The sequence below is a fragment of the Athene noctua genome, chromosome 22 (assembly GCF_965140245.1).
Source record: "Athene noctua chromosome 22, bAthNoc1.hap1.1, whole genome shotgun sequence".
Classification (NCBI taxonomy): Eukaryota; Metazoa; Chordata; class Aves; order Strigiformes; family Strigidae; genus Athene; species Athene noctua.
In genome coordinates, this window is record NC_134058.1 from 9,381,494 (window position 1) to 9,409,304 (window position 27,811).

General features: G+C 53.0%; 1 protein-coding gene across 3 annotated transcripts in view; it reads left to right on the plus strand.

The window, feature by feature from the left end:
• EPHB2 (EPH receptor B2) overlaps window positions 1–27,811 on the plus strand; it is a 137,431-nt gene that overhangs the window by 39,266 nt on the left and 70,354 nt on the right. For all 3 annotated transcript variants that reach the window (XM_074925076.1, XM_074925077.1, XM_074925078.1), the window contains exons 2-3: window positions 1,278–1,342; window positions 5,144–5,828. In XM_074925076.1, the coding sequence (XP_074781177.1) occupies window positions 1,278–1,342; window positions 5,144–5,828 (750 nt within the window). The remainder of the gene's footprint in view (window positions 1–1,277; window positions 1,343–5,143; window positions 5,829–27,811) is intronic.

Here is a 27,811-nt window from a genome sequence, read left to right on the forward strand (position 1 = left end):
TGCAGAGCCCTAAAGATGGACTGTTTCTCTGCCTGTCCTGCATTAACTGGGAGGACAGGGAAAGTGAAGCTGCAAGCCAAATTTTGTGTTTGTGTCTCGCGCATGTGGTTGATGGATGCTTTCCAGCATCCCTGTAAATGCAGTTGGCGTCCTGAGTGCATGTGCTGAAATCAGGGGCAGATTCACATTGTCCCTACAGAGCAGAGGGATATAATTTCTGTGGGCATCACTTTGGTCTCTGCCACAGAATCACTGGCCATATGCTGGCCTGTACAGTCTGTCCCACAAGCATCACACTTTTCCCATGACCAGCCTTGGTGTGCTGAAACCTTTGGGTATGATTTCTAAACTCCATTTTCTAAAAATCAGAGTATTTTCTTAAAATGTCAGCATTGGGCAGGCACAGTGCAGAAAAATCCCCATGTTGCAAGAAATGTAACTGCAGACCTGGGGGATGGACAGTTACCCCGATTGTGGAAAGCACTCATGGAAGTATCTGCCCAATGGGGCTGTCTAGCAAATTCCCGTGGTGGATGGGGAACACCTACACACTTTAGCCCAAGTTTTGGGTTGTCATAACCTGAGCATCCCTTCTCATGCCATCATTGTACTTAGGCCAACCTGTAGCTTTTTGGGATGAAAAAGACTTCAGTGCTGGAAGCATGGTGAGCTGTAGAAAGGATGAGGAGGCTTTGCTGCCTACGTGGATTTGGGACAGCTCTCTGTACTGGCCAGCAGTAGCACTGTTTCAACCCAAATCACACGGAAAACCAGCTTTAACATAGGTTTAATTTTTTAGTACTTTTAAGTTCTAAAAGTGCTTTTCCTTCCTGTGTGCTACTGCATCGCCAAGGATTCTGCCTACCGTGCAAAATGCTGAGAAAAAATATCCACTTTTGCAAAAGAAACTGGAAGGTGATGAAAAAACCTTCTCTGGCTGGGCTTCTTGTCTGCAGGAGCAGAGCTGCTCCAGGGCTGTGGTACCCTGATTCTGGGTTTTGAGGAGGAAAGTCCAGCTGGGCTGGTGTGTGGAAGAGCACATGCCCCCATGTGTTGCAGGAGACAAGGGGGCCAGGGAGCAATGGGTAGTGGATGGAGAAGCAGATGGATAGAGGGACTCATAGCTGGCTCCTTCTCAGCTGAGAGCTGGCCAGAGGGCTATGTGCAGGCTGGGCTTGATGGGTACAGTTCTGGTCTGTCTCATCTCCACCTCTTTCTCCAGCCTCAGGCCATTCACCAGCCAGCCACTGACTCCTTGTTTCACCTTCCCCTTGCAGAGACACTGATGGACTCCACAACAGCAACGGCAGAGCTGGGCTGGACAGTGCATCCTCCATCGGGGGTGAGTTATCCTGCCGCGTTATGGGGACGCGGAGCCTGGTCTGGGGGTCTCCTGCCGCACATGAACATAGGTGGGTTGACTCAACAAAAGTCAGTCACTGAGGCAAAGTGCCTTGGCCATGTGAAAAGTCTAGTGGGAAGAGTATAAGAGGATGACAACTGAGGTTTCCAGTAGCTTTCTAGGAGGTGATGCTTCTAAAAAATACCCCAGTGCTGGGTGAGTGTAATTCTCACCCTACAGCATCAGCCAGTGTGGTGTTGGAGGAATCATACTCTCCATAAAGCTGGCCTGCAGCCACTTAAAAATCAGGGATGGGGAGAAACAAAATGCCAAGGCCACTATCGTTTGTCCCCAGTGTCTCACTTGTTATCCCATTGCCTGTCACTTGTAGCAGAAAAGGATGAGGGCGTTGGCCTGTGAGGTTGCACCCCCAGCAGCTGTTTGATCAAGTCCTGCAATGACTGTCCAGCGTCCCTGGCATCTCACGGAGGAACATTTGCTGGCTCGGCAGCGACTGTCTCTCGGCTTTACTGGTGCCAAGAGTCCCCTGAGCCACATCCCAAGACCACCCAGAGCAAGCTCCTTAAACGAAGAGCTTGGACAAGGCAGTACATCTCTGCACCTTCCTGCTCACAACACAACTGGAGCTGCCCCAGCCGCTCCCGCGCGGTTTGTGTGGGGCATCGAGGTGCTTCAGAGAATCCTGCCCAGCTCTGGCTGGCAGCAGCGTGGAGCCCCAGTGCCCAACACCCCCAGACCTGCTCCCTCACGTGTTGGTGGCCCGGTCCAGCCTGCCCAAAGCCTGGGGATGTATCCCATCCCTGTGCATGGAGATGGTGGCTCGGGCTCCATCCTGCCCTCCATCCACCCTCCACAGGGGCTGGATGAAGATGTTTTTGTGGACCTCACCCTGAGGCTGACAGCAAACCCCCTCCCAGAGCAGGCTTGGCAGAAGAAAAGAAACAGCCAAGAAAAGCCTCTGTTGGGGAGATTAAACCCAGCTCCCGAGCAGCCTGTCTGCCCTGCCATGCTGGGGTGCGGGCGCTGCCGGCACCGCTCCCCCATCACCATGATAAAGCCCCACGCCCGCCCGCAAGCCCGACTGCCTCGCCAGCGCCGGCCCGGCCGCCAAGGGGGAATGACGGATGCACAATAGGCAGGAGCAGAGGTCAAGTCTTTTTCTCTCCTCGCCCAGCCTTTCTTGTTTGTGGTGTTTCCATATGTAAAGCACGCCTTGCTCCCGGCTCCCCAGCCCCGTGGTAATGAGGCCTGGGCCTGCTGGAAGCCGTCTCCCCGTATTATTGTGCTGCCTTCTTCTTTTGAGCTCCCGGCACGTTAATTAGAGAGCGAGGAGAAAGGGAGAGGCTTCTAATTAAGCATCGAGGAAGCGCAGGGGCTGGTGCACGGGGGTGACTTTCTCTCCCAGCTGAGAAAAGGGAGCTCAGGAGCCCCCTCCGCTCACTGCTGCAGGGATGCAGGAGGATGCTGGGGGTCCTGAGCCTGCCCTGTGTGATGCTCCCAGGGCCCCTGTCCCTTTCAGGATGCAGATGCCTGTCTGGGAAGTCCAGCACAGCTCCAGTGTTGCTGGTGGGATCGCCTCCCAACCCCACCTCTGGGCAGGTCTCTGGGGTGACGTGGTGTGCATCATGTCCCGTACTGTGCGTGTCACACGTGCCGATGCTGCTCGTAGGGGTACCTGTGCCCTGCCTCCATTGTCTACTACTCATCCCCAAGCTGTAGAGACTCTCATTCCACCATGTGCTCCTCCTGCCTGGCCAGGGCTGAGCTCTTCAGGCTCCCTCGGGGCCATGCAGGTGTGGATGAGTGTGGGGCAGCACTGGCCATCCCTGGGTCTTGGTGCCTGACATACAGTTTCGGAGTGGTCCAGCTGAGAGAGAGCCACATCAGAGGCAGGGCAAGGGAGGGAGTTGCTTCCCTCTGCCTTGTCCTTGACTCCTTCATCTCCTCCAAACTGGTGCCTAAAATATGGGGAGATCCTGCGATTTTCCACTATCACGCCAAATTTATTTCTGGAAAATAAAGCAAGTGTTCCCCCTGTGTTTTGCAAGGATGCTCTCCTCCTCCCCCAGCCATGGCAGCAGATTAGCAGCCACTGCCAATCAGAAGTGGTTGGAGCTGTTTGGGGATCTTCCCTGACAGCCTTCTGTTGGGCTGTTAGCCTTGATGTGTGAGGAACAATCTGTCTCTCATCTTGTGAGCCTCCCTCTGCAGTCCTGGATGCCCTTGTGAGGCTGTTTGCAGGCCGGGGGTCTGGGGGTGCTGTGCGCCTGCAGGGTTTTCCCTGCAGACCTCAGTCCTGGCACTGGTGCTGGATCGGGGCTGAGCTGCTGTCCTGGCTTGGGTGTTGTGATCCTGCATCCAGGGCAGGGTTGTGCTCATGGTTTCACATCCGTGGGAAACAGCTCAGCTTCCACTTGAGCAGGTTTATGAACAAGTTCATAAGAAGTTGTTCCAGCTGGCTGGGACTGTGTCACATGCTAGCTGGACCCTGGTCCCTCCTGTCAGCATCATGAAGGTGCTGTGGGTGGAGAGGCGACAGCACAGGGAGATGCTCTGCTCTCCATAAAGGTCTGGCCTAGGGGAGATGCTCTGAGGAGCTGGGTGAAAGGTTCTGCTCCCACAAGGACCCTTTCCTGTCTGTGCTCATTGCAGAGTGCTGGCTGCAGCTCTGCCCTGGCCTGGTGCACCACTCTAAAGTCTCCCCATCTTACAAAGGATAGAGACAACAATGAGCACTGAAGGATTTGGAAAACAACAGCCTGGGGAAAGGGCAGGGAGCTGGACATGGCCAGGAGGTGTCACAGCAGCCCTGAGCTCTGTAGAGACTTCTCCAGAGTTTTTAGTTGGCTGGGGGGAGCTAGGCTGAGCTTCCCATGGGGAAATATGTCATCTCTGAGCTGTCTTGCTGAGAAGGATGCTACTGTTGGGCCACGGCTCATAGGACATCCCCTAGATCCAGTTGAGGACAGCTGGGGCTTGGACCTGTGCACACCTGCAGGAGGGACCCCAAACCATCTTGGCCCTTGAAGGAGCAGGGATGAGGGCTACCAGTGGGATCTAGCCCAGCATCTATCTCCCTTTCTGGGTGTGCAGCAGGGTCAGTCAGGCTCCCATAAACCTTCCCTCCTGACTTGTGGGGGGGAGGCCTCTGGCCACTGGCCATTTGTGCAGCCGCCCGCCCGCACTGGTGCTCCGTCTGCAGCAGGCGAGGAGGTTTTACAGCTGTGTTACACGCTCCTGAGAAATCGGGTCCTGTCTGCCACGTCTGTAACCGTAGTGGCACCGGTGGGAATACATCTGCTAAAGGCATCGTGTTACTTTGCTGGGACGCGCTGCCGTACGGTGCAGCCCGCGGGCGGGAGCCCCTGCTAAAGCCATTACTGCCTGCAGAGGAGATGCGTGGCCCCACCACGCCCTGCCACCCAGCAGAGGCGCTTGGCCATAAATCTGGGCATGGGGCACAGTGCTGCTGGCAGCGAGTGGACCCGAGCTCTGCTGGGGGCTGGGGCCACCTTGTCCCCACGGCACGGAGCCTGCCCAGTGTGCAGTGTGGTTCAGACCCTGACGGGGCGGGAGGGAGGTGCGTAGGAGTGGGGAGCTGTGCCAGGGGGAGGTACTAGGCACCAGTGGGGCTGCTTCTGTGATGGGGTGGGCGCAGTGTGGGGCAGCTGGTGCTGGCCCAGCCTGCTTGCTTGACACGCAGTGGGCTTGGGGGGAGGTGAGGTGGGTGGGGAACATCAGTTCAGTGCAGCCCCATGACTTTCTATGTCCCGTCCACAGTGGGAAGAGGTGAGCGGGTACGACGAGAACATGAACACGATTCGCACCTACCAGGTGTGCAATGTCTTTGAATCCAGCCAAAACAACTGGCTCCGGACCAAGTACATCCGGAGGAGAGGAGCACACCGCATCCATGTGGAGATGAAATTTTCTGTCCGGGACTGCAGCAGCATCCCTAATGTCCCAGGCTCCTGTAAGGAGACTTTTAATCTTTACTACTTCGAGTCTGACTTTGACTCGGCCACCAAGACTTTTCCTAATTGGATGGAGAACCCTTGGATGAAGGTGGACACAATTGCTGCCGACGAGAGCTTCTCACAGGTGGACCTAGGTGGACGAGTGATGAAGATTAACACTGAGGTGCGCAGTTTTGGGCCTGTCTCCAAGAATGGTTTCTACCTGGCGTTCCAGGACTATGGAGGCTGCATGTCCTTGATTGCTGTCCGTGTTTTCTACCGCAAGTGTCCCCGTGTGATCCAGAATGGGGCTGTCTTCCAAGAAACCCTCTCAGGAGCGGAGAGCACCTCATTGGTGGCAGCCCGGGGAACATGCATCACCAACGCAGAGGAGGTGGACGTGCCAATCAAGCTGTACTGCAACGGGGATGGCGAATGGCTGGTGCCCATTGGCCGCTGCATGTGCCGGGCGGGCTATGAGTCAGTGGAAAATGGGACTGTCTGCAGAGGTAACCGCTTGCCTTCGGTCTTGGTCCTTGCGCTTGCCTTGCTGCTGATGGGCCATGCCAGTGGTGGCAGTTGAGATTTGCAGCTAAGATCTGAACGAGTCTCCTGAGAGTGACCTACCTGGGCAGGGGTGGGAGAGGACCACATGGGGACGTGGGAGAGGAGCATGTGTGTGGACACTGACTCCTTCCCCAGTTCCCCAGTTCCTGCCCCAGGCTCATCCATCCATTGCAGAGGCTCTGTGTTACCTCTGGGTCCTCAGAGCCACCGAGTCCAGGGGTGGTGGCCTGTTGCTGATGCCCTCTGTGCTCTCCAGGTCTTGGAGGGACACGTGTGTGTAGCTATGGTGCATGCCACCAATCTGTAGTCACCTCCCAAAATACTGGGGCTGTTTTCACTTTGGTTTGCACCCTGTGCCTTGGTGTGGGCTGAAACGCTTCTGGGGTGAGGGGAGTGGGAGGGCAGGCACCCAAAGGTGATGTGGTGGGAAGGAGCAGGTTGTCTGCAGGATTACCCTGGTGAGGTGCAAATGGCCCAGGTTGGTGCATAGTCACAGGCTGTTCAGGGCCAGGCTCACCTCTCCAGCCTGGGCACCTCTGAGCCTGGCCCCTGAGCTCCCTCAGCAGCCAGAGGTCTCCTGCCCTGTACATGTTCTCCTGCTGCTGTAGATGTTGAAGGCAGACTCCTGGAGTGCCTGCTCATCACGCTGAGCACCAGCGTGGTCCCAGGCAAGCGAGAGGCTCTGCACGACCCTTCCTGAAAGCACCATGCTCAAACCCATCTCCGTGCCCCTCCCCAGTCACGCATGGGTATGGGGAGGTTGAGAAAGGAGCTGCTGGGGTTATTGAGAGAGAGATGGGTAGCTGAGAGCTGCTTGTTTAATGGGCACTGGCAACTGTACCATGCACAGAGCAAATCACGGCATTTGGCAAACGGACTCTTCTCCCTCCTGTCCTGGCTGAACATCAAAATCCCATTACAGTTTCGATAGCATCGGCACACTCCGAGCAGAGCTGGGTTTCTCCAAGATCAATTATAGATATGTCAGTGGACATTGCAGAGTGCAAGGAAGGAGCTGCATCTTCTCTCTTCTTTCTGTGGGAAGGGGTGGCCAGGGAGCACCAAGCAGGCATGGGGAACGTGCTGGTAGTGGGGAGATGGAGAGGAGGACAGACCATGCTTGCTTGGGACTTCAGGTTGGATGGTCTTATTGGAGAGGGCACCATGTCTCCTGCTGGTGGCTGGGTTGGTCACGAGTCAAGCTGTAGGTCCTGATGTGCTGCTGGTGTCATTTAATATCTGTGCTTTGAGTTACTCCTCACTATCTACTGAATGTCTCTGCTTACTGAGCTCAGGGTGATCAAGTGCCCTTCAGCTGCTGGGTCCACTCCTGTTTAACATCGTTATTGATGATCTAGACGAGGGGATCAAGTGCACCCTCAGTCAGTTTGCAGATGACACTGAGTTGGGTGGGAGTGTTGATCTGCTCGAGGGTGGGGAGGCTCTGCAGAGAGACCTGGCCAGGCTGGAGCGATGGGCTGAGCCCAACTGGGGGAGTTTCACTAAGGGCAAATGCCGGGGGCTGCCCTTGGGACACAGCAACCCCCAGCAGGCCTACAGGCTTGGGGAGGAGTGGCTGGAGAGCTGCCAGTCAGAGAGGGACCTGGGGGTGTTGGTTGCGAGCCAGCTGAACAGGAGCCAGCAGAGTGCCCAGGGGGCCAAGAAGGCCAATGGCATCCTGGCTTGTGTCAGCACTGGCGTGGCCAGCAGGGACAGGGAAGGGATCTGAGCCCTGTGCTCGGCCCTGGTGAGGCCGCCCCTCGATGAGTGGGTTCAGTTTTGGGCCCCTCCCTCCAAAAAGGCCATTGAATGACTCGAGCGTGGCCAGAGAAGGGCAACGGAGCTGGGGCAGGGTCTGGAGCACAGGTCTGCTGGGGAGCGGCTGGGGGAACTGGGGGGGTTCAGTCTGGAGAAGAGGAGGCTGAGGGGAGACCTCCTGGCCCTCTGCAACTCCCTGCCAGGAGGGTGCAGAGAGGGGGGATGAGTCTCTGGAGCCAAGGAGCCAGCGCCAGGCCCCGAGGGGATGGCCTCAAGCTGCCCAGGGCAGGGTCAGGCTGGCTCTGAAGAAGGATTTCTTTGCAGAAGGGGTTGCTGGGCGTTGGAATGGGCTGCCCAGGGCAGGGGGGGAGTCCCCATCCCTGAGGTGTTTAAGAGTAGGGTCAACATAGCGCTGAGGGACATGGCGTAGTTTAGAACTGTCTATGTTAGGTTAATGGTTGGACTGGAGGAGCTTCAAGGCCTTTTCCAACCAAGATGATTCTGTGATTCTGTGGCAGGGGCAGCAAGGAAGTACTGCTGCAAGGCAGTGTGGAAGGGGAGCCTGGCTAATCCCAGCCTTGAAGGGAAGATGGGTGTTTTACAACGCCCAAGTGAAACATTCATAGCAACACTAGAAAGCCAAAATGATTCATGTCAGTTTTTCCCTCTCAGCCTTTTATTTTTTTCACCTGAGCGGACCCAGCCCTGCATGGTGCTTTGCTGTGATGCAGTTACAGTTTCTCGGGGCTCCTCGGTCCCACTGCCAGCCCAGCCAGGGGATGGTCCCTTTGCACACCCCAGGGCCAAGAGCACTGTCCCTGCAGCCTGGCCTGGCAGAATGGGCAGAATCAGGGGGACCAAGGTGGAGGGAGAGGCCAGGTCTCCTCTTTGTCTGTCAGCAGCAGGATTTTGGGAGGTCTGATACCACGGCAGCTGTTTCTCTAGCCAGTGCTGGCATGCACCTGGCCCTGCGCTCCCTGCGGTCATTAATCATGTGATGGCCAACAGCCCACTGTCTCCATGGGGCAGCTGGCTCCGGGGCTCCCTTCCCCTTCCCCTTCCCCTTCCCCTTCCCCTTCCCCTTCCCCTTCCCCTTCCCCTTCCCCTTCCCCCGTGTGGCTGCAGATCAGGGCTGGATGGGACCCCAGGGTTGTGTTGGATGGGGACACACCCTCTGTTTTCCCCCAGCATCCCCCAGAGAGTGGGGACTGGGGGCAGAGCCAGCCGTGGAGCTGGCAGGGCATTCCGTAGCATCCCCATCCTCTCCCAGCCCCCACAGTGAGCCCCACAGAGGACTGGGGCTGGTCGCCCTGGCTTGGTGAGCAGAGGAAGGGCTCTGCTCCCCAGCTCAGCCCAGACAGGACCTGCGGGATGCAGACCTGCTCCTCTGCCCACCTCCCGTTGTGTCCTTGTCCCCAGTGCCCACAGAGGCAGTGGACAAGCTGCCTGGCTTGGAGGACTCACTTGTACATGTGGCCGGCAGGTTTTCTCGTGTTTCAAGGGGTGGGAGGGAATCTGGGCCCCTTTCCAGAAGCAAAACAAAAGCAAATCCAAGCTGGCTTTTGGGGCAAAGTGCTCTCACATGGCTTGGTTGCCCAAATGGGATGTGGCAGGGAGCATGGGGGACCTGGCTCCCTGGTCCTACCCAGTCAGGGACTCCTGGTGGAAAAGGGCATCCCAAGCAATGACCGGCCCCTCGTGCAGCTGCAAGGTGCTGGAAGGAGTTGCTCATTTTCTCCGCTGGGTTTTTCATCTGGCTAATACAGTGCAGGCCTGCCCACGGCATTGTACACAAGGGATATTTATGGAGGAAGTTCATGCATCTAACAGCTTAAGCTCTTCTAAGCTTGCAGCCCCAGCACAAAAGGATTTGGGGGCAGTTAACAATTCTGTGTGGTTAAGAGATTTTCATTTTGCTGGGTCTTGCTCGCCAATCCCACAGGGCCCTGCAAGGGGCTGGCTGCTGGCTCCTCATCGCCGTGTGCTCCTCCACTCACTCCCCTGCTCCTTTCCGCTGCGCTGCCGAGGGCTCCACGCACGCGCCTCCCCTCACCCCCCCAGCCTGATACGCCCAGCCCCATCCTCCCCGCTTCTCCGCTTCACCTTCTCCTGCTCCCTGCCTGCGTCTTTTTTCTCCATCTCCCTGTTCTTTGTCTGCTGCCTCCCCCCTTCTTCCCCGCCTGTCCCTCCCATGCAGCATATTAAGCGCATTTCTCTCTCTGCCTCTCTTATTCATTGGCTCCCCTCTGCAACGGCGGAGGCAGAGCCTTTGTGCTGCCTGCTTTCGCTGTCTGGACTGGACGGTAGACAAATGCTGCCTGCAAGGGTCTCTGCCTGCTCAGGGATGGCAGACTCTGGTTGCTGGTCCTAACTGTTGAACCCTGTGTCCATCTCCAGCTTCTCTCCATCTCTAGAGGACATCTGCCCGCATGTCTGCTCACTGTGTTTGCAGCTCTTCCTGCCTGAACTCGTACAGCACCGAGCACAGGGAGTCCTGGTCTTTCCACAGTAACAAGGGATGGTTTTACCCTGGCAGAAGCTGGTGGTGACACTGTCTTGCTGTGGCATCATCCCTTGGGGTCACAGGCATTTCTGAGGAGAGGAGCTGGTTCCATGCTGGGAGGAGGAGAAGCCTGGTCACCTAGATGGTCTGTAGAAGACCCAGGCTGTCACCTCTCTTCTCCAGCTCCAAGTGGAGCCAGGCCACCCCTGTGGGGAGCCTGAGGGCTCAATAGTGTGTCCCTTTGGAGCCTGCACTGCCTTCCTCCTGCTCCTTCCCTGGGTGGCAGAGCCAGGAGGGGGGATGTGGGGGTCCTGGCCCAGCTCCAGCCCCCAGCCTGGTGCCGGTCCTGTCCAGCCTCACCACCACCACAGCCTGGTTCCACCAGTGGGCCAGCTGGATACTCCCAGGTCAGCTCCAGCACTGATGCAGCCCAAGTCAAGCCTAAAGGGAGAAGTGTGACCTGGGGCATTATTGCTGTAGTGGGCTGATACATGGGGTGTCCCAGCCTGGGGCTGTACAGGGTGGGCGGGTGGTTTTGGTAGGGTTATGCCCTCGCAGATTTGTGTCCTACAGCTGAGGTCCATGAGGAGCTTCCGTGCCTGTGCTTGCAGGCTATTTTGAGGTGGAGTGCAGCAGATTTGCCACCATCTCACCGTGTGCTGGGGATGTGGGCGCAGAGGCCGTGGTGTCGAGCACCCAGAGCTATTCCTCTGTCACAGAGGTGTGGGAAGCAGCAGGGTCTGTCCCAGCTGGGCTGTGCTTGGGTTTTGGAGGGCTGCAAGCATGTGCTAAGGGCTTTGAGGGGCGTGCAGCTTACTGACATGCCAGAGAAGAGTATGTCCTAGCTGTCTTACAGTGTCCCATACTTACATGATGTGTTGAAGATAAGAGGCTATTTCTGGCTCCATGCCTGTTTTGGGTCTGGGCCTCCAGTGATAATGCTGGACCCAGCCAATACGTTGTAAGGCCCTAGGGGTAATTAAGTTCTTACAGGAAGCATTCCTGGTTGAGCTGGAGCAGATACAACCAATAGTGATGTAAATGTTTCCAGAGATGGAGAATTGCCCGTTAAACACTTCAAGCAGTCTCTCCAGCCTTCTTTTCCCTGGCTGTGCCTGGCACTCAGACCTCAGTGAACTTTGTCCATCACTGCACCTCTGCTTTCCTTGTGCCTGTTTAAGAGCGATCTTGGCCCCTGGTCCTCTGGTAAGATTTTTGGCCAGGTTTTTTGGCTCTTCCTGGCCCTTGGCACTGCTTTAGCCTTTCTGCTGGCAAATCCACCATCCCACGTACTACAGAATGCTTATAGTGACTAGCTGAGTGCTGGAGGGGGTACTGAGATTTCTCTCTTCCTACATCCTCCCTTTGCTTTAATCATTTTGGCAATGACATTGCTCTGGGTGCTTTTGGTGGATCTTTGTCATTCCTGGTGGGATTTGGAGCAGATAACCACCGTGGCCCCCATCCTTGTCCCCAGAGGTGCGATTTGACATGTGTTTGTACTGAAATGCACATTCCTTGCTTGTGCTCTGCTCACTGAGGCATCCGGATTGCTGTGTATCAGGAACCCATCATCTTCAGTATTTACCACACTACAACTTCCATGTCATCAGCTAACTTTATTGGGAATGCTTTGGGTTTTCTCCTGGGTCATTGATAAAAATGTTAAATAGCCCAGAGGCATGAACCAAATTTGTTGGCTCTAGTAGAAACAGACCTGCTCTCTGCACATTCCCTGCTTAGATCTCAGAGCATAGCAGTATCAGCTCGCCAAGTTTTAATGCGTTGAATATGTCCCACAGTGTTGGTGGACCCTCTAATTTCTGGATCAAAATATCATGTGTTACCAAGGGAAATGCTGTGCAGAAGTTTGGGTGAGTTGCATTAACGCTGTTACCTCTCCCAGCCAATCTTGTAATTGCATCAAAAAACCATAAAAGGCTAATTTGCATTAATCTGTTTTCCATAAATGTACGTAGGTTGGAACAACTATTACTACCTTCCTTTGATCCTTTACAGACCAAATCCTGTAGCTGGCACATCCTTATTTGACTGGTACTGACGTTGCAGTGGGAGTCCTAAAATAGCTAAGACTGCCTCATTTAACAGATAGCTTTTTCCTACATCTCTGAAATATCCTACTACTTCATGGTGTGTGGAAAGTGAACATTAACTGTCTACTGGTTCGTGAGCCATCTCTTTAAAAACTTTTAGGTAAATGCTATCCTGACACCCTGATTTAACAATGTTTAACTTTAGTAGCTGCTATTTAACATCTTGAGTTACTGCTGGAATGGAAAGTATTTCACCATCATCCTATAAGATGATTACATCACCTGGCTTCTTCCCAAGTACAAAACAGGAATTTGTCTGCCTTTTCTACAGGGTTGTTGACAATTTGAATGCTCCCAGCCGGCCGTGGCTCGATGTCATTGTGGATACTGCTCTTTGGGCTTCTCCCTCTCCTCCCTCTCTGTCTGGGAAGCAAGAATACAGCGTCTTTCTTTACATTGCTTTGATTCTTCTCCCTCCTGCTTCTTGCTGACCCCTCCATGTTGTGAATCCAATTAGGGCCGCGGTGAGGATTGCAGCTGCTCAGTATTAACTACTCCAAGCCTGCTTGGTGCACCCTGGAGTTGGAGGAGATGCCAGCCTGTTCTCTGCGCATTCCTGGGTAGTGTTCGGGCTTCTGGAGGTTGGAGTAGGACCACGGGGAGCCTAGCAGAGAAAGAAGGTGTCAGATGACAGGGCTGAGGCATTTATTTCCTGGTGGTTCGAAGCCCTGAGAGATGCTGACCTCTCGACGAGGGTCATAGGCATCCAGGAATCGAGCAAGACAACTGCTGCTGAAGGAGGGAGATGGACAACTCACCTCAGAACAGGAAATGCTGCTTCTGAGGGACTAGACCTTCATGGCCAAAAACAGGCAAAGGAAATGAGAAGTGCTTTCTCACTTTACTTTCAAGGCAAAGGACTGGCTGAGACCTTCCACAAAAGTCTTCTCTAGAGAGAAAGGGAGGAGACGAGGTTTTCCAGTTCATGTGTGTGATTTTTGAACAGCAGGAACATTGCAGAACATCCCCAGCCCTGTTGTGAAAGTGTAGGAAAGACCCCAGCAGGCTGCAGAAGAGAACCTGAGAGGAGCCCACTGGAAGCTTGGAGGGGAACAGCATATTCTCATTTATTAATATGGGCAGGTCATGAATCCCTCGGGCTGGAGGAGGGGATGGAGATCTCAGGTCTGGCAAAACCCGTTAGGAGTTTCCTAATGGAAGTGATAGCCACCCCAGGATTTCTGAGAGAGACATGGTGGAGTTTTGCATTGCCACTATCTGCCACAGGTGGTGCTTCCCAGTCCCTTTGCATAAGCCCTTTGTTCTCTCTTCTCAAGATCTTTCCCAGAAAAACAAAGGTCTCTGCTCTCCTTCCCACTTTGGGACAGGTTGCTCCCTTCATCCTTACTCCCCAGGCATTTCATGGTGCTGTGATCAGCAAGAAGGTGGGAGGAGATGAGTGAGAGCAGAGCTGGAGGGTTCCACCAGAATGATGTCCCCTCTGACCCTCCACATGCACTAACTGTGCCCAGAGTGCAGCGATGGGAGCCTCTGATGTCTGTACTGGTAAGAAAATCCCACCACCACTACCCCTGATTTACTTTTGCAGATGGAACACCATTTTGGATCAAATACCACATTCCTGGTCTTGCTACACCCATGTGAGTGGGGAATAGGGGCTCTGGCAGCATCCCGTGCCGACACCGGCAGGAGAGCAGCATTTATTCCTGCTTTTCCTCTCTCTCCTTCATAGGCCTCCCCCCCTTTTTTTTTTCCCTTTTTTTTTCCTGACAAAAGTGGTAAACATAAGAACTGGAATGAATAGCTGGGATCCAGGCCCAGGCTTCCAGGATTTTAACTCATTATTGCCATAAGATGAAGGGAGCATGGTTTTTACCAGTAGTTTTTCCTTTGAATCAAAGCACTCAGAGATGTGGGGATCAAGGAGGGTTTTTCCCTGAGTTCAGTGTAGTGCTGAATCTTTGTGGGGCAAGAGAATAATATTCTTCATCCTATGTAGCTTGAGGGAAATTGGAGAAAATGCTGCTTTTGAGGATTTTTTTTTTTTTATTTGAGATTTTTCTGTGAGTCAAGCCAAAGCCAAGAGATTGTTTTGAACGTTTAATTTTGGGAAATACCCTCAGACAATTCTCTGTGGGGAGAGATGCCGATTTAAAGTTGGTCTGATGTCAGATGATAGCTGTGTAAGAGCATGGTTATTTCATATTAGTGATGCAAGGTAAAAATCTTACAGAAAATTTAATCTAGAAGCCATGATTAGCTTAATTAGCTCCAGGGAAACTCTTTATTGTTCCCCATATGCCTTAGAAACATAGTATATCACTGGAAAGTATACATAAAAGTCCCCATAAAGGTTAGGAAATGGAATCAAAGTGTTCATAGCTCACACGATGGCAGTGTTTACATAGACCAAACTTAAAACAATTTATATTAGGTTTAGCCCAGCAAGCTACACATTTTCACATTTTGAAGGAGTCCTTAAGTTCAGTGACACCGATCGAGGTACTCTGTCCTTGGGTGTTAAACGTTATAAGGAAGGAGTTTCATGAAGGATGTGGAGCAAAACCAGGCAGAAGTGCTGTGAGTGCTGTCTGGGGAGTCTAAAGCATCCCCTTGTTGCCTCCATTTCTTGGCATTTGGGGAACTGGCATCTAAAAAAAAGAAAATAAAAAACAAAAAAATGTTGTTAAGTATTAAAAAGAGAAGAAATATGAAAGAAGAGGCACAGCCCGGCAGACCATGGGATGTGGCCAGCAGCTGGTTTAAGGCAGGGCTGCAAAGTGCTGCTGTGCTTTGGGTGGGCTGGGGCCGCACTGGAAATACATTTACATGCAGAAGGGCCTCTGAAACAGCATCCTTGACTTCCTCCCTACCAGCGAGCTTCAGGAGGAGTCTTCCTCCAAGTGAATGGCAGCCCCATGCCCACCTGGCTCCGATGCCTTTGCTGTAGACCAGCATCTGAACAGGAAGTGGGGACACTGGGTGTAGTACATAAGGAACTAGTAATTTGCAGAATGGCAGGTTGTAAAGGCTGGAAAATGGTCAACAAGGTATAGCCTGAGCAGGAAACTGTAAGTCACTGCATCTTGAAAGCACCCTGTTAAGGGGAGACAGAAAAAAGTCTTACTCCGACCCAGAGCTACCAACTCAGCGTATTGCTCCTCCTACATTTTCTTCAAAAGGCACCCTAAAGGAGGACCTGTGTGAACACAATGTGTTCTACAGGTAGGTGACTCCTGTGAAGCCTTTTCAGATCTCTGAAGCAAGGTCTTCAAAGACAGACAGCTCTTCTTTGCTTCAGTGGGTTGAAACGACACCTGCCAAGATGTTAGCACCCTCCTGGAGTCCTTGGGGTATTGACTGGGGGTATCGACTTTGCTCCTTGTGTCAGAAAGTAGATAGACCTTAGCAAAACCCATCTCATGGTTTCAGTTGGCCAACAGGGATCTTGACTCTTGAGTGTATGATTCTGTGCTCAAGCACGTCCTGAGCACTTGGTTGGGTCTCCCCTCTGCAATGGGCTGTGGGTACTGTATGATGGTGCAGTGGCAGCCGGGGAGGTGATGGGCATGCTGGTGAGGGTCCCACTGGAGGTCCACAGGTTTGGTGGGCAATGGCTAGAAATAATTCCTATGGCTAGTGGGACAAATTCAAAATGCATTTTGAGGGAACATCTGGTTCATCAGAACTCAGACACTGAAATTTTCAAGGATGACAAGCTCCTACTTGCAGTCTTTTTGCACTTTCAGACTGTTGTCACATGCAGAGCTCATGGAGACCCTGTGTTCAAGAAGACAATTTTTAAGTCTGAAACCGAAGCTAGCAATTTTGTTTGAAAACATTATGATCCCAGGAGTACCATGGTTGTTACACCTGCAGCTGTGACAGGAGACAGGAGTAGACTGAACAATAAACAGACATGTGACAAAGGCTTTATTAATTTCAAACTATCAAAATGCCCAAACCCTCAAGATTAGTAAGAATTAAAGTGCAGCCTGAAGTGGAGCCCATAAAGTGGAGTAATGTGGATGCTTCGCTCCAAAAATGGCATTTCTCCCAGCCTGGATGGCTTTTGAAAAGATCGTAGCGACTTCTGAAGCGGCTGTAGTAACAGATAATATTTGTCAAGCAGCAAACAGCACACTCCATTAAACGCACGGTATCTACCTTTTTACAGCATCGGCTCTCCAGGAGGCTTTCTGTGGAGACACGGGAAGGGTCTGTGCAGCGTCAGGGACATGTTTGCTCTCAGACCTCAGCGGGTGGTTTCCATCACACCATTCCACCTTTCTCCCTGCCCTTCAGGAGAGCTGTTCCTGAGCACAGTGTCTGCATCCTCCTGGGGCTTGCAGAGCCCGTGGATGTGGGCTGGGCCCCTGTGCAGCAGCCCAAAGTGCCCACCTGCGTGGAGCGTCAAGGGACAGGTGGGATAAAGGACATTGCTGGGCATCAGACCCTTAGCCAGGGATTTCGAAGGTACTGATCTCTCTTTTGAGGTATTTCAGTGGAAACCAACAGTTTTTCATGAGCCTTCCTCTCCCCCTTTCCCTCCCTTTCCTTTTTGCTTATTCCTCCAGTTTCATGCGCTGGTGGCAATTCTACAGGAATCCGTATTGCTGTCGCCATGATCAAGACCATTATTTTGGCAGATAATCTCCCCATTCATCCCTGCCTAGATGGTTCACAATCCTATAGCACTGTCTTTGGCTTGCAGGAAGCTATGACGAAGGAGGAGGAGGAGGTGATGCCTTGGGCAGTGGATGCCAGAGCTGCTCGCTCATGCCAGCCATCACCCAGAGGATTCCTGTAGTTGAAGGCAGGAAGCTTAGGAGGGTTTCCCACAGTGGAAACGCTACTGCTGCAGGCCTTTCCTTGCAACATGGCAAGCGAAATTAATTCCGAGCCTTTCGGTGTATGCACACAGTCCTCCTTAATAAAACTGAAAGAGTAAAAGCAGGGAAAACAGGATTAGGAGAAACAATCGAGGAGTGACTCACACCCAGAGAAGCTTCTTGTTCATCTTTCCCTGCTGTGCACTGCAATGATGGATTAAAAATTACCTTAATTTGCCATTGCATTGCTACTTGCCATCCACAGTGTGCTTCCTAGTGCGTGGTGCCTCGCCAGCCTTCCTCTCATTTGGAGGAGGCAACAGTGCTGTAATTTTCAGTCACCTTCACAAGCACAGTTGTTAGGCCGTTACCGTCAGCTACGTCAGCTCGGACATTGATCTAGGCAATAATGTTGGTGTTTTACTCTCAATTTACACCCTAGGAGAGGACCTGTGTCACTGACTGAAGAACAAGAGAGGGGTTAGCTCTTGTAGGAAAAATAATCTCCAGGCTTTCTCAAGCTTGGTCTTCTAGCTGTAGCTGTGCAAATCCTAGCCTTAGGACCTGCGCAAGGTCTGCAGTGCTGGAAGTAGCAGGGTGCACTGGTTGGCTCTCGGTTACTCCTTTCAGTGGTTGTTCTGCTTTCTAAAGAGGATTAGGAGGCCAGAAGAGGAACTTTTATCATGCCCACTGCTTACTCGCATTGCCACCATGAGTATTAATTTGCAAATAGAGTGACAAATCTGAGCGTGTGTATCTTCAGGATACCCTATAATTAGAACTGGTCTTTTTTTTGCTTCTGGAAAGGTTTTTGCTGTCTGGCTCAGATGGAAGCGATCCCAGTTTGTTTTTGTTTCTCTTGAATTAGAGCACGGCTGCTCTTTCCAGGATTTCCCAGGCAAAAATATGCGCATGGGGACCTGCCCAACATGCATGGTGGTTCCTCTAGGACACATCAAGCCCAACGCATGTGTGCTTCACACGCAGCATGCTCAAGAGCTTTGATGATTTTGGGTGCATTTGGCTCTCTGCACTTTTGCAGAGGCCACGGCAGGGATTTGTTCATGTGCAAAGGCTGTTTTTCTGCCGCTTCCAGCTGCAAGGCAGATACCGAGTGGCTGGGAGTGTGGGAAGAGGGGGTACGCGTGGGAAAGCAGTCAGAGCATAACGTGCAAAGCTGAGCAGAGGGTTCAGACTGGATGCAAGTGCAGTTTTGCTGCTCAATCCTGCCTAAAGAAGAAAGGTTAGTGCAGCACATTTCTCTGGCAGCTGAAGTCTTCCCTCCAGACCGGGTTGCCTGACACCAGGGCTGCCTCGGCTGCTGCTGTGGGAAGGGATCGGCAGGGCCTTGGTGGAAACCAGGAGGAGGTTACTGAGCCAGGGATGGGGTAGCAGGACACGTGGGACCATTGCAGCTGCGCCAGCCCAACTGTGTGCATACGTTTGGGGGGGGGGGGGGGGGGGCATGATGGGGTTTCCATGGAAACGGGAGCTGTGATTTCCTGCGCGCTGATATGTTGGAAGGCCAAAAGCAAATGCGGGTGAGGGTGAGAGAGAGGAAGCAGCGTATGGTGGGCAATATGCTCTCCCTGGGGACCTTCATCCGTGAACGCGGAGGAGAGGAGGAAAGGGGGCATTTCTGCAGCCTGAGCTTGCTCGGTGTCTCCCTGAAGCTCAGAGTGTGGCTGGGAGCAGGGACCAGCACTGCTAGAGGGCTCTGGCAGGGGCAGCATCCGTACATGTGCATCCCCAGCATGGTGTATACTCCTGCTGTGGCAAGGGCTGCTTAGCTAAACACGAGCTTGCAAGGATGCAGCATCATGACAGAGCTCCACGCCAGCTCAGGTAGCACAGTAATGGGCAGGATTAATTAATTAGCCTTGAAGGAACTGCAGTAATAGCACTCTTGGTGTTTGGTGTGTAGCCTCTGCTTCTGTGCATCACCTCTGTGTGCGCCGTGGCTTCCCCATCGTGGCACCACGGCGTGCAAGTACCACTGCAGGAGGGTGGCGAGGGTAGATCAGGATAGGGGTGAGACACCAGCCAGGGTGGAGGTGACACCGCTGGACAGAGACATGCGCAGCCAGGTCCAGCAGGAGGGTGGGACACCTTCAGACAGCTGCTGTGTCCCAACACAGGCACATCTGGCTCAGACGTGGTGCAGAGTGCGAGGCTTGCAGGGGTCCCAGGTATTTCATCCTGCTGTGAGCTGACTGGCTGGATCCTCCTTGGAGTGCAGGTGTGCACATCCCTCGTGCCCTACGGGTGTGTGGCATTGCCCTGGCACCGCTGCATCTGCACCCTTGGGCTGGCGTGTCCTTGTCCCCACCGTCACACGCCTCCTTCAAACCTGCAGGCCGGGTGGCGGCTGCAGCAGTGATGAGTGCTGGAGCTGCTAGCAGACTGGAAATGTCTTTTGTCAAAGCTTGAGATGCCTCCAACCTCCTTTAATTAAAGACAATTACTGCTTTCAGCCCCTCTTCACAGCTCAGCTGGGTTGTTTGCAAACACACAGCTGTGGGAGTCTTTGTGCCCCTCTCTGAGTCCCGGTTCCCTGGAGACGCACAGAGGTTTCTTTATTATCAGCATTAGGGCTAGCGAGCAGCTGAGGAGGAGGAGGGGGTGTCCTGGGTTCCCAGGGTGTTCTGAGGTGCAGCGCCAGCTTTGCAGGGCAGCCTGGAGCAACCCTGCCTGTCTGTGTCCAGCCTCTTCTGTAAAACCTCCTGCATGGTAAAGCAGCACACGGTGCTGCACTGCAGAGGGACAGTGGCTTTTTCCAGAGGTGTGAAGAGAAATGAAGCAGGGGGATGACTGATAATGGAGGCATTTGGGTTGCAAAGAAGGTGGCTCTTGACACTGACTCCAGAGATGGGACTGAGCAGACCCAGACTGTAAACTTGGAATATGTAGTTTTCAATATTGCTCTGCTGAGTTAGCCATGACTTGGCATGGTTGTGTAAAGAGGCTGCTTCACCTCATTGCAGGAGCTCCACCAGGCAGGCCAAATCATAGAATCACAGAATCCTTCAGGCTGGAAAAGTCCATTTGGGATCATCGAGTCCAACCCACAGCCTGACTCTACAAAGTTCTTCCCTACCTCACATCCCCCCACAGCTCATCCCAACGGCCCTTAAACACCCCCAGGGATGGGGACTCCACCCCTCCCTGGGCAGCCTGTTCCACTCTCTGACCACTCTTGCTGGGAAACATTTTCCTCATGTCCAGTCTGACCCTCCCCTGTCACAGTTTCCAGCCGTTCCCTCTTGTTCTGTCACTAATTCCCTGTGGGCAGAGCCCAGCCCCAGCCTCTCTGCAATGTCCTGTCAGGAGCTGCAGAGAGGGATGAGGGCTCCCCTCAGCCTCCTCCTCCTCACACTGAACACTCCCAGCTCCTTCCCTGGCTCCTCACAGGATTGATTCTCCAGGCCCTTCCCCAGCCTCGTTGTCCTCCTCTGCCTATGCTTTCTTGACTAAACTGTGCTTGGAAAAAAAAATCTGAAACCTCCTGTAAGCAATAACACCCCCTTCTGTGCTTGAATAACTCAGAGGCAGCCAAACGGAGCTTAACCAAACTTTCCAAAACAGGCAGGGCTGGCACAAGAACAAGCAGCATCCACGGCAGCCCTCTGGGATGCTGTTTCCAAAAATATGAGCCCTGGTGCAGTGGCGGCGCGAGAAGCTGCCTCAGAGCCCTGGCTCTCATATGGATCCAGCTCTGCTCTGCAGTGCTGCATCCAACCCCAGATGCCGAGGCCAAGGCCATGGCTTCTCCATTTTCAGGTGCTAATGGTCTCCTTGGGGAGGAGTTGGGGTGGGAGAGCCTAGCAGGCAGGCCACCGCCTGCCTTGGAAGCATTTGGTTGTTAAATCTATCACGGGGGCCTGAATGGTAAGTGCTCAGCCTTCAGGCTCAGGGGAGCCAAGATCCTTTTTCAGCTACTAACAGCCTGACACTGCTCTGTCTTCTCAAATACATTTTCCAGCTCTGATTCCCTGGCGAACACTAATCACTGGGCTGAGCATGAAGGGAAACATACCCCTCAAATGGGAAGCCCAGAAGCTATTTCCCCTTAAATAGCCTCTCTCTGGACATCTTTGATCTGTTTTGGGGTGTTTTCTTATCCAACAGAAGGCTCTTGGAGGCCAGCAGAAGAGTTGGAGCAGCCTCCTCGAACAGGTCTAAATGCACGCGCAGGTGCCGTGCTGTGTGTTTAGCACAGGCAGCGGGTGGGTGCGCTTGGACACCCATTGCAAGTGCAAAGCCCAGGGCTTCAGAGACCCTTTTGCTGCAGCATTCCATCTGTGGGATGCTGAGGATTTGTGGCCACAGTCTGTGGTGCTTAGTACAACATGATGGGATGCTGGGGCTCCAGAGACACAGTCCCCAGTCCCTAGTGTGAATCAGGGGAGGGGTGGCTGGAGCTGTCTGGAGGAGAAGGATCAGGGGGTTCTCATTGACAAGCAGCTGAACATGAGCCAGCAGTGTGCCCGGGTGGCCAAGAAAGTCAACGGCATCCTGGCTTGGATTAGGAATAGTGTGACCAGCAGAAGTAGGGAGGTGACAGTCCCCCTCTGCACTGGTGAGGCCACACCTGGAGGGTTGTGTCCAGGTTTGGGCACCTCAATCCGAGAGAGATCTCGAGGGGCTGGAGCGAGGGCAGAGGAGGGCAACGAGGCTGGGGAAGGGCTGGAGAGTAAATCCTGTGAGGAGCCAGTGAAGGAGCTGGGAGTGTTCAGTGTGAGGAGGAGGAGGCTGAGGGGAGCCCTCATCCCTCTCTGCAGCTCCTGACAGGACATTGCAGAGAGGCTGGGGCTGGGCTCTGCCCACAGGGAATTAGTGACAGAACAAGAGGGAACGGCTTGAAACTGTGACAGGGGAGGGTCAGACTGGACATGAGGAAAAAGCTTTTCCCAGAAAGAGTGGTCAGAGAGTGGAACAGGCTGCCCAGGGAGGGGGGAGTCCCCATCCCTGGGGGTGTTTAAGGGCCGTTTGGATGAGCTGTGGGGGGATGTGGGGTAGGGAGAACTTTGTCGAGTCAGGCTGAGGGTTGGACTCGATGATCCCAAAGGGCTTTTCCAACCTGAAAGATTCTGTGATTCTGATCATGCTGTGGGTTCTGCTGCCCTTATGGGGGATGGTGATTGTTCTTAGCCTGTCAACTAGGGCACTCTGCTCACAGACAGCTCAGTAGAGCAAGGTACCTTTGTTTGGCAGCTCCTCTAGTTTCTGTTCCAGGTGTTGTTGTTGTTGGCTTCTGTTGGCTCATCAGAAGGTATATATTTGAGGTTGGAACATGCTTTAGAAGTTGACATCCTCCAGGTTATATCCCCTGGGAAACTGTTGACTGCAGCTCTTGGTAGCTGGAGGTCCCATGGGTGCTGACCAGTTGGTGTGGACAGGACCAGAAACACATCCAGGAGGTGCCTGAGAGAGTTTCCCATGTGTTGAGCACTATTTGATGTGTGATGGAAAAATATGACCTTTCCAGAAACATCCTAGTGTATATGGGTTTGTAGAGGTCTGTACTGGCTAGACAGTAGGAAAAATAAGGGACAGACAGAGGAATCCTTCCTCCTGTTTTCTGATGTTCTGTTCATATTTTCAGTGCTCACGTTATCTTGTGGCAGTTATGCAATTTAATTATGCACCATCTTAAAAAATATGTCCTTGCATACAGTAAGAAATTGCAAGCAATCTATCCCCATTCCTGTCTCCTATATTCCTGATGGCTTTATATACCTCCCTGAATGGTCCCTTTTCAAATGGAAGGTCCTGAGTTGATTGACTCTTCATATGGAAGCTGCTCTGTATCCGTAATAATTTCTGTCATCTACCTCATGACCTTGTCTAAGGGTGACCACCACTGCAAACACTGTTCAAAACATGGATCCATGCAATGGCTTAATAACATTCCTGTTTTGCACTGTGTTGCTTTCTTAATAATTCCTTACATTTTCTCATTTTTTTTGATGATGGATGAGCTTTGAACTGATGTTTTCAGAGAATTATCTCCAGTGCCGCCGAGATCTCCTCCCTGCATGTTAATAGCTAATTTAGTGCCCATCATTGTGTTTGTATAATTAGGGCTCTTTTCCCCCAAGTGCATTAGTTTCCTTTTGTCACCACTGAATTTCATTTGCCGTGTTATTGCCCAGTCACTCAGCACCCTGAGATCTTGCTGTCACTCTTTGTGAGTGGCTGTAGCTCTGGTAAACCCGGCTAATTTGGGGATGTCGGGAGGCTGTGCCCTGTCACTCGTCACCCCCTGCTGTATCCTGCAGGTGGGTGCTCAGGGTGGCTTCTTGTTCCGGCATCACGATGACCAACATCCTCAGCATCTGCATGAATATGTGTGTTCTCAGGGATATTATTCATGCATTATGCAGCGGCTGTCACAGTCAGCTTGAACTCTGGATGCCACTAGGAAACAAATCACATTGCTGGGATTTTCTGTCTGCATGGTGTTTTTTTGGACATGTTGAACTTTGTTTCAGATCTCGGTGTGGTTTCTTCAACCACTATGAGGCTAACAGAGCCACGTTATCTTTTGTCTCAGGAGGCTCTTTCCCAATGTCTGAGCAGCTGGCAGAAGATTGCATCATGTGCTGTGCAGAACAGCAGAGGGATGCAGTTTTGACTAGGTGGGTTGCCCAGCCCTTGGCTGGAGCTTGACACAAGGAGATTTCAGTGAGGTGGAGGCAACTGGTGAAGAAGAACCCAAGAAGGGATCTAGGTACAGCTATAGCTCTGTGTGAGGCAATTAAAAGAGGGGGGAGCCAAGCCCCCATCAGTGGTGCCAGATTGTGTAGGAGGGGACAGCAGCCACAAGCTGCAGCTTGAGAGGCTGATGATGGACTTTGGAAAAGCTGAGGCAGTTCCCTAGGGAGGTTGAGCATCACCATCCTTGGATTTCCAAGGCTTGGCTGCACACAGCCAAAGCTGCCCTAATATAGGGCTGGGCATAGCCCTTCTATGAGTTGGAAACTGTCCTGGAGACCCCAGAGGTCTCTTCCCACCAGCCCTGCTGAGATGCCATGAAGAATCAAGGGCTAGGACCACAGAGCCAGGTTGACCCAAGCAACACCTCTGCACTGGAGATGAATAGAGAAACCTTGGTGTGCTACTGAAGCCAACTTCGAGTCTAAATACATTCTTCAGGTGGCAGCTTGGGATGGAGGGACAGGAGACCTCACCACAGGTCAGCAGTGCCCAGAGCCAGGCCTGCTGTAACTGCATCTAGCAGGGAGTTGAAAATCTCTGCTGATAAAACCTGTGAAACCATAAGCAGTAAATGAAGAGGTCTGGGAGGTCGTGCTAAACTGCATCTCATACAAAGAAGTTAAATGCAAAATTTGACTGTCCTGTAGACTGAGGGCAGAAAAATGCCTCCATGTGAGCAGTCTGCTCTGCTCTTCACAGTTCAAGAGGGATATGGTAACTAAACCTGGAGGGTGCTGCAGAGAAACACAAACATAGTCCCAGGAGCCATGAAAAATGTCCTTCCACAAGGGACTGAAAGAGCTCAATAGCTTCTCAAACAGAAGAAGATTAAGAGGTGGGATGATTACCAAGAGGAAACATCAGCCTCTAAAGAGCTTTTTAATCTGACAAAGAAGGGATAACAAGAACCAGCAGGGTTAAACTGAAGCTAGACAAATTTAAAAAATTGGGCATGTGTTTCTAAGTGATTAACCACTAGAGCAAGCTAATGAGGTAAGAGGGACTTCTCCATGTTTTGGAGTATGCAAAACAATATGGTTTGTTCCTGGCATTGGGCTTTAGCTAAGGACCAGCCATCAGGTTCATCAAAGGGTGCCTGGATGAAGTGTGGGACCCTGGGGTTCAGAGCCCCTGAGCCCCCAGACCTGTGCAAGGCTGTGGAGGGACCAGCCAGCCGTGCTGGTGGGAGTGGTGGGCAGCGTCAGCTCGGCATCTGGGCTCTGGTCCCCGCGGGCAGCACCCACTGAGGGGACCATCGTGCAGGAGTTTCCAACAGCCCTTCCCGTGCCTCCCACCTCTCGCTGGCATTTTGGCCATTGGCTGCCAGAGCCGTGGCCACTGGGCTGCCCAGCTGGAGATACTGACAGAGAAGGAGGGAGGTGTCCAGCGGGGTGTGAAACCTGTGCAGCAGCTGGCTGCAGCAGCTTGGCAGGCAGCGGCTGCTCACTCGGGTGTCAGCAGTGGAGAGACTCCTCTTCCCCTGCCTCCTGGGCTGCAGAAGGGCCTGAAGGATAGCGAGTCTCCAGCACAGCACCCTTTGGATGTGCTGTCTGTAATGTGTTGCTCCGAGACAAGCCCACAGCGTCACTGGAGCACGCTGAGACACCCCTCGCTACCCCCACCAAGCCCTGCCCCTGCATCCCTCCCTCTCCCTCCCAGGGAGCTTCGTACCAGCTGACCCTGCCACCCCAGACCGATTTTCCATGTTCTGCAGGTTCAGCATCCTGCACCCAGGGCCAGTGGGATGAAACTGGATGGTTGTCTCCCGGATGATGGGGGAGCAGAGGCTGAAGGCTCCTGCTGAGTCCCAGGGGCATCCTCGTGTGCCCGCTCGCCTGGCAGGCCTGCTGGGAGGCGACAGGCCCCACACCTCTGCAGCCTCGCTGGGAGCACCAGGCGCTGGGCAGAGGCAGAGAGCTCCTCTCCTGGTGACCCTCCGCCCTGCTGCAAGGGAGAGTGGTTTGTTTGGGCTGATTTGCTTTCATTAACTAGATTAGTTGCTTTAATCTGCTGAAAGTGAGAGGCAGTTGGTCCCACTTGGGAACGCTGCAGAGGGGGGAAGACAAGCTTCAGGGGGTACGTGGTGGCAGCAGGGAGCCCATTGCCTGCTGGTCTTTGCTCCATCCCCTTTGCATGGACAGATTTACCCCCTCTCCTCACACCCCTTCTCCACCCCTTTTCTTTGTATGGATGGAAGAGCGTGCAGGGGATTATGCTGTTCTTGTGCTGTCCCCTCATCGGTCACCCCCATGCAGGTGCACGTGACCATGCATATACCCTTAGCCTAAACGCGTTTGGCCACCCTCAGCTTTTTTGCATTGGACAAAGAAATGTGGCAGCAAATGGGTAGAATCCCTCCAGTGCTGGATCAATTATTTCAACCTCCCTGCCAAAAAAATGCACTTTCTTGCCCAGCCATATTTGTCCAGCTCCAGCAAATGTGTCTGTGGTCACCAGGGGTGATGCCCTCAGGGCAGCATGTCTTGAAGGGCATCGTCTGTGCCCTCACCTGCAGGTCGTGTCCCCCAGCTCTGCAGGACCCCGTGCCAGGACTGGTGGTTCCTGTGCTTTAACTGTTCTCAGCTGGAGGCAGATGTAGTCTTCGCCGTGATACAAAACACTGATGGACCAATCATGCTCCATCTTGGAGGGTGAGGCTCCTCCCTACATCTGTCTTCAACTGCAAATAAAAATCTTCTTCCCTATATGTTTCTTCACTGTTTGTGTTCCGCTGGTACTCTCACGCATAGCAGGCTTACTCAAGGACACAAAGAGTCAGGGGCAAAGTTGACTTGCAAAAGCCAAAATCCCAGCCCTGAGCTCTAACCGCTCCACCTGCTGCCTCTGCTCTGCATCAGTGCTTTTTATTTCTTGGTGCACTCTAGCTTTTTTTGCCCAAGGAGAAAAGGATCATGCAAATGATTTGCCCCAAGGGATTTCTGGAAGCTGTTTAAGCCAGCAAATGCTGCCTTCTCCCCAGCTGTGCCATGCAACTCAGTATGCTCATGAATTTCCCCTCCCCTAAGTGCAGGAAGGGGCTGACAGATGTTAACACATGATCATTGTCTCAGGAGAGAGGAATTAAAGCCACACTGGACCCTTCCAAGACACACATTAGCGTCAGAAATTTCTAATCAATCAGCTTAGAGCCTCCTGGGGTCAGAAGCCTCTTTGAAATTCAAATAGGGAATGGCTCCTAATGGGTTTTATTTTGATTGCTATAAATTGATTAGCATTAAGATAAACAAGTTTTGTTTCCTTCTGAAAGCTCTAAATATGCTCTGGGGGAGGAGAAGCAGTGGAGTCTGATTGCTTCCCATTAGAACGTCCTCACTTAGCTCCCACCCCATCACCAGTTTGCACCAGACACACAAGACACTTTTTTTCTCCAGAGGTGGTTAAAGGTGATGGATGCATCATACAAAGAGGCTTTTGTGGCGCTGGAGCAGGATACAGGTTAGAGGACAAAGTGTGAGCATCTTTGGTGGTTTTCCAGGACAGGATGTGAAAATGCAGCTTGGTTCTGGAGAGAATTGGTGCAGGGTTGTGTGGTTGAAATTGTGGCTGTGTTTGAGAAGCATGCATGGTTTTCCAGGCTGGTTCAGCCCAGCAGCAGCAATGTGTTTGGGAGATGCTCCACTGCAGGAGCATTTCCTCTGGGTGACAGCTCGGCACTCACCACTATCACCATCACCAAACGCAGGAGGACTCTTGTGTCCCCAGGACCCCACTGGGGGATGTGTGGGGCATGTCCTCAGGCTGGGCTGAAGCCAGGCATCTGTAGGGCTCACGGGGGACTGTGTGTGAGCTGGGGTGAGCGTTGTCTGAGGGTCGAGGTGGGGGCCTGTGTGTGGTACCTGCAGCTGACGCCACACTACTGAATGGTACCATCCCGAGAGGCACTGATGGGCTCCTACCAGCCTCTGCTGCGCTCCCTACCCCCTGTGTGCTCCCTACCCTGTGTGTGCTCCCTACAACCTGTGTCTGCTCCCTACCCCCTGTGTGTGCTCCCTACAACCTGTGTTTACTCCCTACAG